At 41.7% G+C, this 15493-nt stretch overlaps 1 protein-coding gene across 1 annotated transcript in view; it reads left to right on the plus strand.

Annotated features, from left to right (window-relative positions):
• Positions 1-15493, plus strand: part of F8 (coagulation factor VIII) — a 694472-nt gene that overhangs the window by 297329 nt on the left and 381650 nt on the right. The window contains exons 12-14 of the mRNA XM_053474021.1: positions 6096-6246; positions 6823-7029; positions 7195-7804. Coding sequence (XP_053329996.1) covers positions 6096-6246; positions 6823-7029; positions 7195-7804 — 968 coding nt within the window. The remainder of the gene's footprint in view (positions 1-6095; positions 6247-6822; positions 7030-7194; positions 7805-15493) is intronic.

The following is a 15493-nucleotide window of genomic DNA, read 5'->3' on the forward strand; positions in this document are numbered from 1 at the left end:
TGATTACAGGGAGGGACTGGTAAGTAGGAGCTGCTGCTGTGAGTCACTGAAACGGTTTATATAATGAGGGGTATTTTTCAGTGCGTTTGCTCTGAAAAAACCCTCATTTTATAATCGATAATAATCGATTCAACTAATCGATAATGAAATTCGTTGGCAACGAATTTCATTATCGATTATTATCGATTTTATCGATTAGTTGTTGCAGCCCTACAATATACACCAAGAACAAGATACAACCAACCCCCTCAACGCTACAGACTCCCTTGGAGTGGAACAGTAAAAATATACTCATTCTAAAACAAATTTCTAGAGCTACAGAACAAATCTCACTACAATTAATTCATCCACATCGACACTGTGAAACTGAATCCTTTTTATCAATGATAAAGGACTCAACACCCCTCTAAACGCAGGATGATGCTTCAGGAAGCACGAGCTTGCAAACCGGCTCCTTGTGGGAGCAAAACATCATGTGCTAGCCTCCAAATAATAATGGAATTCCACTAATGTCCACTAACAAGAAAATGGCAGTAGCAATACTAATCATTTTCACTTCCACTCCAAGACATGAAACACCTAGGACTGGTTTAATAATATTTACAGGCTTTGTCAATGGTACCCAGCGCACTATGCTCAACTTTAATGTACCAAATACCAACCAAGTTTATGCTCTGTAAATCGCACCTATCTTATTATGCTAAAGAAAACAAGGTGTATTCCCTTCTAGCTGGGAAGCTTAAAAGCCAGAATGCTCCAATTACCATCCATTATTTGCAAATAATTTGCCACAAGATACTCAACCTCAAAGAAATTGGGGATAAATTGGCAGATTTCTACAAATCTTTATACAACCTTTGATTGTAGACGAAGATCCCACAACCCCAGCAGTCAGATGTTGAAGCTTTTCTGGCGTCCCTTAATATCTCTACACCAGTCACAGAAGAAGAGGTTGAGTTGATCATAGATAGACTTTAATCCCACAAAGCCCCAGGCAGCCTACCAAATTCTTACTTTCAAAAATATAGGAATATCCTGTCAATAGACAAGGGTGTGGGGGCATAAATGCACAAAGGGGGGCAATACACAAGGTTGTGGGGACACACACACATTAATCAATAGTAAAGGGGGCCTGACTGGGGCATCAATACACAAGGGGCAGTTAATGACAAAGCAGTGTAGAAAATAAATGTTTTATGCTTCAGTGTGGCATAGCCTGTCCTGGTGTGTGTGTGTGTTTGGGTATCAGTATGACACAGCCTGTCCTGGTGTGTGCTTGAGTGTCGGTGTGGCACAGCCTGTCCTGGTGTCTGTGTTTGTTTGTCGGTGTGGCAGATCCTGTCCTGGTGTGTGTGTTTGGGTGCCGGTGTGGCAGATCCTGTCCTAGTCTGTGTGTTTGGGTGTCAGTGTGGCACAGCCTGTCCTGGTGTGTGTTTTTGGGTGTTGGTGTGGCAGAGCCTGTCCTAGTGTGTGTAATTGGATGTCAGTGTGGCAGAGCCTGTTCTGGTGTGTATTTGGCCATCTGTTTCTTGCCAGTTTACTTACTGTAGAAATAAATATAACTATTTAATTTTTACTTACCAGAGATAAAACACCCTCTTGAATTTGTAGTCACTTCAGAGGACAAAACATTCTTGGCCCAGAAAACAGTAAGAGGAAATGTATGTGTGTGATGACCTTTTTAGTGTACTGATTACTCCCAGTCCCATCACATAAGATTCTATCCTATATTATCTGCCGAGCACTGATGTCATCTTTTTGCAGTACACATCGATGCAGATGAGTTAGGATTCTGTCTATTTTATTTGTTTTTTTTTTTTTAAAAAGGCCACCAAAATCCTCAGCACCAGGCCCATGATGCCCTTAATCCGGCCCGGACTCCAGTGTGCATCAGCAAGCTTAAATCCATTTTGTACCCAGAGTGTGCTCCAGCCTTGTGCAGTTTTATTTGGCTAAACTTCTCACTATCTACCCCCTCCCCCCTTTGTACTATCTATTCCCTTCCTCCTTTCTTACTATCTATCCCCTCTCACATCTTCTTATTATCAACCCCCCCTCTTGCAGTTCACTTACCCTGTGATGGGAAGTCCTGTGGTGGGAGCGCGAGGCCTCAGTCTCGCTGTCCTGCAGCGCGCGCGCAGCTTCACAGCTGAGCGTCAACATATAACGTCATATTCCGGCGCTCATCATGAAGCACCACACCGCAACCAAGGCCTCGAGCTCCCACCACCGCAGTCAGGGCAGCGGTAGGGAGCAGAGGAGACAAAGGGGGCTGAGCGGCCACTCTGCGCCCCTTTCTCTCCTCCTCTCTGCCTCGGCGCGGCCCTGGCCTTAGTGATGGGACGGCCACACAGCTCGCACACCCCTAAGGCCGGGCCTGGCTGGCGTTAGCCTTGATGTCGAGGCATTCAGCAACACTGAAATCAGCATCAGGGGCCATGTCTGGCCCCTCCCCAGAGTGTCAACGTCCGCCATTCACTCTATGGTGGCAGACGCCCTTTTTAAAAGCGTTTAGGAGGCAACCAACAATCACCTCCTAAACTTCAATGGTGTCACTGAAATGCCTCGATAGCGAGGCATTCAGTGACACCGAACTCCCCCCACAGGACAACTGCCCTTGCGAGAGACTTTGCCACTCGCAAGATGGTGGCACGTCCTTTAAAAAATAACCAAGTTGTGAAAGTTTGTCTCTTGAGAACTCTAGCTCCCCTTGCGGGTTGAATGCTGCATTCAACCATGCAAGTCAAAGGACCCCAGCTTTCTAATCACAATATGATTAGTAAAATATTTAAAAAACAATTAAAAAAATATGGAAAAAAAATAAAAATGTGGTAACATTTAAAAATAATTATGCAGTGATGTCACCATCAGAAGAACCATCCAGTTCCAGCAAAATGTAAAAAAAGAATAAAATAAATACAATTTTTTTAAAAAAGTTTATTATTATGAGCAAGTGCTAAAATTAGGGCTGTATCCTCCCAAAAATCTTGACATCGAAAGAGTTAAAATAAAAGCAATTCAAATACCCAAGGGCTGTCTATTTTAAAAAAAAAATGGTTTGATGGCGTAAATTGAAGTGACTGGGTCCAAAGATAGGGCATAGGCACAGACTGACCACTGTAATCAAACAATGTTGCTGAACACATATTGGGGTGTTTGACAGTGACATATACCAGGAGCTGTAAATTCACACCTGAATTACAATTTGTGTGATAAAAAATTACTACCACAAATTTTTACAAAGGCTGGTGGTAAAATTAGTGCATGGAAAGGGTTAAAATACCAGCATTTGAAATACCCTGAGGTGTCTAGTTTTCAAAAATATATGGTTTGATGGGGTACATTGAATTAGCCGGCTTCAAAGATGGGCCACTTAGGACATGGGGGCAGTAGGACCAGATGTTTAAGTTCCACTTCCTAAATGTGGCATTTTACCTCCCAAACGACCAGACAAACTCATGCATGTATCACTGTATCACTGTATCACTGTACACGGGAGAGGTTGCTTAACACATATTGAGGTGTTTGATAGTAACCTATACCGGGAGCTATAAATTGACACCTGAAGTACAATTTGCATGAATAAAATACCAAAAAGATTACTACCACAAACTTTGGCAAAGGCTGGTGGTAGAATCTCATGCATGGGAAGGTTTAAAATACAAGACTTTGAAATACCCTGGGGTGTAAAGTTCCAATTTAAAAATTTTGTTGCTAGGGTTTAGATAATAATGGCTGTGTGTTGAGTTATTTTTAAGGGAACAGCAAATTTACACTGTTATACAGGCTGTACACTCACTACTTTATATTTTAGCAGAGTGTCATTTCTTCGGTGTTGTCACATGAAAAGATATAATAAAATATTTACAAAAATGTGAGGGGTGTACTCACTTTTGTGAGATACTGTATGTTGAGATGCTTTAACCAATCCTGGTAAATTTTATCTTGTAATCCATAAATCATTTTAGTAGCCCTTCTCTGAACTTTCTCCAACCTATCTATATCCTTCTGGAGATACAGTATCCAGTACTGTACACAATACTCCAAGTGACGTCTCACCAGTGCTCTGTACAACGGCATAAGCACTTCCCTCTTTCTACTAGTACTACCTCTCCCTATACAACCAAGCATTCTGCTAGCATTTCCTGCTGCTCTATTGCATTGTCTACATACCTTTAAATCCTCTGAAATAATCACCCCTAAACCAAATATTCCATACTCTGTCCTTGGGATTTTATGCCCTAGATGCATCACTTTGCATTTACTTGCCAGTTGCCACAGCTCTGACCATTTTTCCAGTTAACCTGGCTTATCCCTCCAGGAACATCAATCCTGTTGTAAATTTTTGTGTCATCGGCAAAAAGACATATGTCACGGAGCTGGATAGTCAGACTGTCAACCTCCGCTGACTTGTGCTGCCTTAGCCTGGAACAATGCACTCCTTCCCCGGTTTCTCAGTCACTAGCCGAGACTCAGTGTAGGGTATAACCAAAACGTAGACTGCTTTATTTTTCACACACATGGCTGGAAAATACACATTAACACAAATCAAGATATTGGGATACAAACCACCCCCTTAATCTGCCTCCCAGAAACAACAGGGTCAGCGAGGAGATTAACAATTCAAAGGGGTCCAAATCTCCACTATCTATTATTGGCCAAAATCAGTTATATGATTTGGCCGGGGTAAATGTCTGTAGTGGTGGAACTGGGGAGCGACTGACTTTTACAACATAGTAGTGCATCATGGGGGGGGGGAGTCTGACATTATACTAAAACAATGGTGGTCACTCCCTGGTTGCATATCCCGGCTGTCTGCCGGAGATAATCCCCTCAGCAAGTGCTGGGGGTAGGCACAGAAGTCTTTACAAAGCCAGGCCCCATAGTAGGTAGGGAGGAGACTGGCTCTCAGGCCACTCCAGTGGTCCCAGTGATGGAGGTTTCCATCATAACATACCTTACCATCAAGACCTTCTGCAATATCACTAATAAAAATATTGAACAGAATGGGTCCAAGTACAGATCCGTGACCAAACACAACACAAATTGGATTGTTCTAATTGCCTTATGTTGCATTGCAGTAATTACAGTGGATGTTTTGATTGGATTGTACTGAGGATGCTTTGCATTGGACTGTAGTACGTTGCAGGATTTATGTATCCTTGTTTTTTATTTTCACATGAATAAAAAAGGACACCTTTCTGTAGGTAGAACTGTTAGGACCCTGTTGGGTTTTTGGAATAGAAGTCCAAGGCGGGAGTGATGGAGCAGGGTAAAGGTGAGACCCTTCAAGCAGTAATAAGAAAAGTCCAGATACATTCCATGGGTCAATAGGCAGGCCATGGTCAAACAGGTAACAATCCAGCGGTCGAGGCAGGCAGCGGACAAACAGCATAAAAAACTAACAATCCAGGGGTCAAGGTAAGCAGCGGTTAAATAGAAAAAACAGGTAACAACCAAGGGGTCAAGGCAGATAGCGGCTCAATAGGTAAATAGGGCAAAAAGTACAGCGGTAGAGACACATTGTATCAGGAAGGTAGCGCCAGAATATTTGAGCATAGGTAACAGGGACACCTGGGGCTTTATAGGGCATGTGGGTGAGTCATACCATGTGACGACACCATCACTGCTCCATAACCTACTCCCCAAAAACAGGAAACATAGGGAGCTGTGTTTGTCTGCTCCTGGCACCTGCTCTGTGAGGACAGGGAGAACAATGGATTATACGAGGGGCGTAACACCGACTCTCGCGAGGAGATGTGGCAGCCTGCCAGGGCTCTGTGTCCCCTACCCAAAGGTGAGTGAACCAGTGTAGGGATTGGTCGGACCCGTGCCTGACAGGAACCTAACCTGTAGTATACTTCAAGCTTACGTATAAAATAGTAGACAAATACAAATAAGGGAATCCATAAAATGGTGATAATATGTCGGTAGCATTTTCATTTTTTTTTTTTTAGTACAGGGAATGGGGGAACAAAGTGATTATGAGGCTGAATACTGAGTACTGGTGGAAACATCATTAGAAGCAGGCATTTATAATGTAAAGTTATTCTGACATTTATGTGCATAATAACATTGTTCCCATCTATCTACAGATAGTTACAGACAAGGAGCACCTTCTTGTATTCTCTGTATTTGATGAGTCTATCAGTTGGTATCAAGAGGAGAACTTCAATCAGATTAATGGAAACACATCTCAGAACAAAATGTTACATGTGAAGTCTACAAAACAAACTCTTGTGCACAGTACGTAGACAAGGTTATTGTAGTGATATGTGCAGGACTGTGTTGCTTTTATAGACGGGGGATTCTCTGAGTAGGAGGGGTTTATGTGAGCACATGTTGATGTTAGTTGACCAAGGACTGTACAAGTGATGTTGTTAATGATTAAAGAAATGCTGTTCATCTAAGGTAAGTGTCAGCATTATTTATTCTGAAGAACCACAGAAAACATAACAGTTATAAAAGAGAGTTACAGTGTTTTATACATGCCATCTACAAATAGTACAAAATAAATAATGTTTATAATAAAAATGTGAAGTTCTAAAGTAGCTATTGGAAATTATTTATTTTTTATATAAAAATTGAAAGTACCAGAAAAATATAGGTTAGTTATATAGCAATATGTAGCTCAACATTTTGAAAATATTACTTAAAACGCTAACTACACATTAAAAATACAGTATTTACCGTAAAAATATGAAACATAAAATATATATATCTGCCACACAAAGAGAATAGCGGCACTACGCAAACTTATACTGCATATAAGTGATCGTATACTACAAAAAAAAACTGTTGTATTTATTTTTTTTTTTTTAGATGTAAATGGCCTTCAGAGCTCATTACATATCAACCTGTGCCTGAATGAAGTGAGTCTATGGCATGTTTTAAATCTTGGTAAGGATACTGAATTTCTGTCAATACAATTTGGAGGGAACACATTTATCATTGATTCAAGCTACCAGGATACACTGACCCTTTTCCCACTTAGTGGAGAGACAATAGTTATGGTCCTGGAGAAGACAGGTCAGTATTCAAACAATCTTGCACTCTCTAATTTTGTTTGTGCGTATTAATTTTTATTAATAAAGAAATAAATTGAACCAATTTTGTTTCTTAGATTATGGTCATTGGGGTTAGCAGTTACATAATATTTAATTTTACATATGTAATGGTGAATCTTCTCCTCAGGACACTGGATTGTAGCGCCTTTGGAAGCCCCTTTGGCCCAGCTGGGAATGACAGCATCATTTAGTGTCTCACGATGTGGCCCTATACATGATGAAATATATCAGTATGATTATAAAGACTTTATGGATGATTTTCAGAAAAATGCCTCAATTCATACACAAAGCAAGCTAAAGAGCCCAATAGTTCCTAGGGCCATGAAAAACAATATGGATTTTCCTACATCCGAAGAATATTCAAAAAACATATTTCAAGGTTCAGTTGTAGCCAGTGATCGCTGGACCCAAGTTAAATCCAACAAAGACATTTCTACAACAACATTTGCAGAAAATATGACAAACAAAGCAGAAATTTCTGATGAGAAAGCAAGAAAAGATTTGGTACACAATAAAATGGTTATTGAATCTGTAAATCAGGTGGAAAAAATCCACACTAGAAGTGTATATTATGATGAATACATAAACAAAGGCCCAGAGGATATAAATCTTTATGAAGAAGACTGGGATACAGATCCTCGTAGTCAACATGGAGAATTGAGGACATACTTCATTGCCGCTGTGGAACTTAAATGGGATTATGGCTTTGGAAAATCTCCATATTTTCCTAAAGACATGTAAGTATGAATTCAGTGTTGCGATAAACATTGTTTAAATAGTGTCTTCTTTTTGTTTAGCATCTTTGTATTGATGCCCATTTTCCATGTACCTGTAAAGTAAACAAAGTGAAAATAATGCTGCACACCACTTACGAAAATGCTATTTGTGCAAATAAGTACCGTATTTGCTCGATTATAAGACGACCCCCCATCGTCTGAATCTGAATATTAATTTATGAAAAAAAGAAAAAGCCTGAATATAAGATGACCCTATAGGAAAAAAGTTCTACCAGTAAATGTTAATTCATGTAAACTATGTGAACATTTTTTTTTTTAAATAAAAGCTATGATTGAGAAAAATATTTTGTTTTTATTTACTTTTTTTTTCAACCTGCCCCCCCAGTTATGCACATCTGCCCTCCTGGCTTGCCACTCTGTCCAAGAAATGCCTTATACCCCCTATATGCCACTGTGCCCCATGATATGCCTTTTAACCCTCTAAATGCCACTATGCCCCATGAAATGCCTTTTAACCCTCTAAATGCCACTCTGCCTCCAGAATTGGCTTATACCCCTATATGGGGGTTAAAAGGTTTAAAATACCCATTTAGGGGGTTAAAAGGCATATTATGGGGCAGAGTCCTGGAGACAGGAGGATCCAGGTCCCCTGCATCGCTGCGGGGGATCTGGATCTTAGTCTCATAGTCAGACCTAGTTAAGGTCTGATTATAAGACGAGGGGTATTTTTCAGAGCAAAAACCTTGTCTTATAATCGAGCAGATACGGTATATGTAAAAGTATAACATTTAACCAGCACAAATTAAAAAAAAAAAAAAACGGTGTATAAGGCAAAAAAAGATTGTTGTTTGTGGTGGAAAACAGATGAGTAGGACTCAAAATGCAAAAGCTTGTGACATCAGTGGGAAATTATCATTATTTTTTTTTAAAAACTTTTTATTTTTTTACTTTTTTTTTTTTTCTTCTAATCACATTTTGATTAGAAAGCTGGGCACCCATTGACTTGCATGGTTGAATGCAGTACACTGTATTCAACCTGCAAGGGGAGCCAGAGTTCTCAGGAAGCTCTGTAGAGACCCTCTTGGAAACTTTGGAAACTTTTTAATTTTTTTTAAAGGATGCATCTTGCAAGTGGCAAAGTCTCTCACAGCACGTCCTGGGGTAGGGGTTCAGTATTGCTGAATGCCTCGCAATCGAGGCATTTCAGCAACACTATTGAAGTTGAGGAGACAATCGTTTTACACCCATTTAAAGTCATGATGGTCCTGGCACGTCAATTGTCATTAACAGAATGTTTTTGTGTGACATGCTCGGACCGTCAATTGTTGTCAAGGGGTTAACCTGAATTGAAACAAAATTGAACCTTACTATGATTACAAAGCACACAATCTACAGAAAAATAAGGGACATTTGAGGTTTGGTATGTTTGACGAATTATGGCTATTGTATTGAAGAATACTGTCTTCAATGGAAAAAAATGTGGAAAGGATGCAACCTCAGGCAGGTGAAACCAGTAATGATAGAGACACCATCACACTTAAATCCTATCAAAAATGGGATTGAATCAATGGTCTTGACTAAATTTTGTTGTAGTCGGAAAATACAGAATGTTTATTCTGTTTAGAAACGTATAGAGCAATTCTTAGAATAACGTGATGTAAAGTAATGCTAGGCCAGTATTATGCATATCTCTTTTTTTTAATTCCCTCAGCAGAAAAGAAAGAAAATGTTAACCAATCATAAAACTCTCAGTAAACTCTCCTTCCATTGTCAATAACACTGACTGTAATAGTCAATTCCTCCTCTTTCTTTGGAGTAAAAAAGTGCAAATTAATAAAAAATATGAAGGTAAATAAAAAGGTTCAACAAGAATCAAGGACAGAAAACTGAAGAACTCTGGAAACATCTCCCAATTATCCTTTGAAGGAAAGTTCAAAGATATAAGTCCAGATTTATAAGAGAAGGGAAAGCAATTAATATATGGTAATATCATGTGCAAATACTTAGCATGATTCGCATTGTATCATCATGAATTAGCACAAATAGAAGTAATATACCCAAATATTCAGTTAACACTCGGGTGTGTAAATGCAAAACACACATTAAAACATTTAAAGGGTTTGCTTACCTCCGTGTCTTTACGTCATGTTATTAGAAAAATCTAAGAATTTTTAAAGACACATATTATGCAAGTTCAAAGTTGAACCATAACTTTAGCAGACAAATGAATATTTTGCCCGAAAATAAAATGAAATATGGACTCTTTAGACCAATCAGCAGCCCTAAATACATCTTCTAACCTGCAACCAGTAATGGCAGCTTTTGATGAGGCCCTAATACAGAAGTATTCACCCCTACTTCTGTCAAGAGACATTGACCCATCTGGCTCGAGAAGCAGTTGCAACTGGTAAGTACTCTGAATTGCTAGGAAAAGGTTGGGCCAAGAACCATCTCGAAAATATGCCGTTCTATATTCGTGCGCTTGCAAACATGCAACCATTGTTGTGGACATGAATCAAAACTCGAATAAAAGACTGATTTGATGGAAATCTGTGTGTCTAGAAATATCAAATAGAACACCATTCGGAGTGAAAGATCAGGAAGCAATATCTAGTGCCCTTACACCCGAAAGTCTCTTACATGAGATAAGGCAGCACAAAGACACTTATTTGGCCGACAATTGCTGAAGTGATAGATCATCATTGGGTGGCCAACTATCGAAGAACCGAAGGAATATGTTAACGTCCCATACCTAGGGCGTGGAGGCCTAGACATCTTAATACCCTTCATCAGCCTACAAACCAGAGGCTGTTTACCCATTTGGAAGCCATCAAACCCTGCATGACCTGCTGAAATGGTGGACTGATAGACATTAACCGTCCGATAAGCCTTGCCATTCTCAAAGAGTTAGGTAAGGAAACGCAAGACATCTGTCACAGAAGCAAATACGGGATCCATACCACGTCCCAAACACCAATGAGCCCAGGCGACCCAGGCATAATGATATGATCGTCTGGTACCTGGTGCCCATGCCCCAGCCAAGAGATCAACAGTTGACTGTGGAACTCCCGAGATTTCCCAAGGTCCCCGGAAAGTTACCATACTATCAGCTGAAATTGGTCCCCGGCTAACGATAGATGTGGAGAGCCCTCCACGTCGGTGACAAGAGCCGGTATGTCGGAAGCAGCCTGGGGACATTGATGGACATTTCGAGAAGTGTGGGGAACCAAAATTGTGTGTCCCACCTTGAATCGACAGAGGTGGATCAATGTGCGAGGAATGAAGCAAAACTATGGGAATGCATAGTGTCTGGACTGTGACCATGGTTGGAGGAAAGCATCAATCACCAGCACATTCTGATCTGGTCCCCAGCTGAAGAACTGGGGAAGATGAGTATTCATATGCGTTGCAAACAAATCCAAATCCAGCAGACCCCGGATCTCCAGGAGGCTCTGGAAGAGGAAGTGATGAAGCCCCCAATCGCTCGGATCCCAAAGAAAACGAGAGACCCAGTCAGCATCTACGTTAAAACTGCCTGGTATGTGAACCGCCTAAATGGATATATTGGAGGCTAGGCAATACTGTCAGAACTTTGTCGCTAGACAGGATAGGTCTTTGAGACCTTGTGCCCCCAAGGTGATTTATATATATTACGGCGGACACATTGTCCATGCGCAGCAGCATGGAACATGTTGATGAAAGTCGATTAAAACTTTGAATACCAAAGGCCCTGGCTAGTACCTCTAGGCAGTTTATGTGCAGGGCTTACTCTTGGGGAGACCATCTCCCTCCGGTGAAGAGGCTCCACATTGAGCACCCCAACCAATGACCAGATCTGGAACCGTGACAAAATTGCCTGGCCATTCCATCCATTTATGTGGCATAGCCACCACAAGAACTCCACTGTCGCCTTGTAGTCTATTAGGATGACATGATCGTACATCATCCCATGATGCAAAGAGTGTGTCCTCAACTGTTGAAGAGCCTGATAATAAAGGGGCCCTGGGAAAATCGCTTGAATGGATACTGACCACAAACATATAACACGAGCGAGATGACGAATCATAATCTGAGGTCGGTTTAAAATCTTCCTTAACTCCTTTGTTATCGTCTTCACTTTGGACATGGGCAGATGTCGTGATCCAGTGAGTCGATCATGAATCACAAAAACTCAATCGACTGTGAAGGCAGGAGTACTGACTTGTGCTGATTTGTGAGGAACTCCAACTCTTGAAGGGATGAAGCGGTCCATTGCAGGTGTAGTTTTAAGGACGACATGTCTTGCAACAAAATTTCTGCTTATTTCTGCTTATTGCAGTGTTTTGTGGTCGTGGCCTGTTTTATGCAAAATTATGCTAATATTTAAATACACAATTTAGACAAAACACATCTAACAATACAACAATAAATTTGATTCAGGAATACAGTTAAATTATGTAAAGACGAATACCAACAGATGTTATGATATATAATGATATACTTTATTAATACCTCTAGCGGTAAAAACAATATATCGAAAAGGTTACCATAACAAAGTTACAGACAGTCAACAATTATACTCTAATAACATCATAATAACATATGTATTGTTGGGGACAGCTCATGCATGGGGCCGCAATGACAGTATTCACACAGGTTTCAAAAGTCAAGCGTGTTTATTTAGATGCTGTAGGCACAGAGCACCTTGAAAATAAAACAAACTCTAAGCCTGTCCGGCTCTAACTAAACATCCGGATACCTCTCTACAAGTCTAAGGTCTGGCACAAAGCAAAGTAACAGGTTTTGCATGGGTAAAGCTTCATACCTGGTGGGCTGCAGCGCTGGCTGTAGCTTCCCCCTGCCTCAGTCCCTCCTCCACCCTGCAAACCCAACAGCCCTCTCTTTTAAGGCTTCCTCCCCAGTAATGAGCATAGGAAGCCTCACCTGAGGGCTCCTGGGTTTGCTACCGTGCCTGGCTGAGGAAACCAGGTGAGATATATATCCCATCCACCACTTTCCCATACACTTTACCACAATACTTAACTTCAGAGAGTATCAGCATATTAAATGACTCCTTTGGTGTTCAGTTTCCAAAATGGCTCTAGATACCAGGATCATATAGAAGACTCTTTCAGGATTCTTTCAGTAGTAGTTTTCTAATCTTTAGTTACAATACTAGACACTAAACTAGTCCTAGCTTCTTGGCACTTAACTAGGCCAAGATGGAAGCGCAGCTTTCTATTTCATACTTTTTCTCTGGCAAACTTTCACAGCTCCCTTAGCTTCTGCCATGCTGCTTCCTTCCTCTCCTTCCAGTCTCTTCTGCCCCTCCCCCTTCTTCCTGGAGTTCCTGATATCCCATTGTTCCTGGTATAGCCCACTTGGCTTTTCATGTATAGCCATTATCTATGGTCGTAGATAAACAATAGATGTACACATCATCACTCACTCTCTAGTGCTACCTATGGTATTTTTACCATAATGCATAACTTTGCATTTCTCTATATTGAACCACATCTGCCACTTGCACGCCCAGTCCACAACTCTGTCTAAATCTTCCTGCAAAGAAGAAACATCCAGATTAGTCTGAATTACCCTGCCTTATTTTGTGTCATCAGCAAAAACTATGACATGGCTCTCAATGCAGCTTCGGAGTTCATTTATAAATTGTTATATGGGGCCCTGGATAGCACCGGGGGATGAACCCACGATGCAGAGACGGTAGCAGACTCACGAGGTAGCAGGTGCAAGTGGGACAGTCCAATGCAAACAAAGCAGTTCAGGGCCAGAGGCAGGGAACCGTAGTCAGGCTAAGCTGAGGTCAGGGCAGGCAGAACGTGATCCAAGTCGAAAGAACAATAGCCAAAGGTCGGTACACAGAGGTCAAGAATAAAGAAACGCGATACACAGGAACCCAGAGCACAAAGGCAACGTGACTCTTTGAACGGGCAACAAATAATGAAAAAGGCAGGTTAAAATAGGGCCAGGGGTGGGAAAATAACCAATGAGTGCACTATGACGTCATCGCGACTGATGCGTTGCGATGTACACTAAACTTTAAAACCAGTGGCAGCGTGTGCCACACCCGCGGGTGTCGCGGGTGTGCCATGCTGGCACGTACAGAGGAGAACGAGTGCCGCTGGCGCGCCACGGTGGCTTGCATGGGACGTCACCTCGAAGGCGTGCCCTGCGCACGTCATCGCGCAACGGAGACGTGTGTGCGGCACCACGCGAGCCCCGCCCACCAAGGTGTAACATAAATAAATTAAAAAGAAGGGGATCGAGCACCAACCCCTGAGGCACGCCACTTAATACCTGTGTATAGTCTGAGAAACTGTCATGACAGAGGTACAGGCTGTGGATCCGTGCTGCAGAAAAGACGTAGAAGGTGCAAGATAATTTAGGAACATAAAATAAAAATAATAATAATTTCCGAGGGTCAGACAAAAGAGTAGTCGGGGTCACAAGCAAAGGTCAGGACAGGCAGCAAACTACTAGCATTTGACCAGAAAGATAAAGCAGGTCAAACGCTAGTGTAGGCAGTAAGGCACTATCACAGGCAATGGTGTAGTGCCAAATGAGGGTTTAAATATCCCTCCATGAAACAAAATCCTCCTAGCCACCTAATTAGGGGGAGGAGAAAAAAAAAGATAAATGTCGCTTTAAGATGGCTCTCATGACGTCGAGACACGCGCCCCATCAAGATCCCTTGGACGCGACTAGGAGGAGAATAGACACGGTGGCGGCTCCCATCAACGGAACGAGCAGGGAGCCGAACACACGGGCTGCGTCTCGGCATCCCTGCTCGTGGAAGAGAACACGCCACGGAGGAGGTAGCGGTACCCCCTTTCTACTAGAGCTATCCTGGCGATCAGGAGCTGGCTTCTTGATTTCATTTTGTATAGACCAATATATTTGGGCCCTAAAGTTCTGGCAGCTTGTTGAAGATGCAGATATTTAGTGGAAAGCCACACATAGTCCCCAGGGTTAAGCAGAGGTCCTATGGACCGATATTTATCTGCCGTCTTCTTTTGCAGTCTTTTAGTGTGTCTTAAATGTACGGCAATAGCTGCCCAATGATCTTGCAAAACCCGAAATTGAGCTTCAGCAGCTGGAACCCCTGTGGAACCGGTTTACTGAGGCCAAAATAAAGGTTCCTATCCATGAACTGCTTTAAATGGAGACATATTTAAGGATTCATGAAACAAGCTATTGTAAGACCATTCAGAGAGATGTAACAGCATTGACCAATCAGACTGGTCTTCTGAAACGTACATCCTAAAATACTGTTTCAGTACTTGGTTAGTGCTTTCAGCTTGTCCATTGGATTGCAATTCAATTCCCATGAGTTTACACATGGCCCTTCAGAATCTGGAAATGAATTGAGATCCTCTGTCGGAAATTATTATTTGAGGTACGCCGTGTAGATGTATGATCTCCTTAATGAAGGTCTCGGCTAAAGTACTGGCTGACGGAAGCTTGGAGAGAGCAATAAAATGAGTTTGCTTGCTGAACAAATCGACTACAACTAGAATGGTCGTGTGACCTCTGGAGGGAGGCAGATTTGTGACAAAATCCATGGCTATATGTTGCCATGGTCGTTCTGGAACGGGTAATGGACATAATAAGCCTGCTGGCCTGGTGTGTGGTATTTTATTATGACCACATACATTACATGCTTGTACATAATCCGCAATGTACCAAGTCATG

The sequence above is a fragment of the Spea bombifrons genome, chromosome 8, assembly GCF_027358695.1.
Source record: "Spea bombifrons isolate aSpeBom1 chromosome 8, aSpeBom1.2.pri, whole genome shotgun sequence".
NCBI classification, from domain to species: Eukaryota; Metazoa; Chordata; class Amphibia; order Anura; family Pelobatidae; genus Spea; species Spea bombifrons.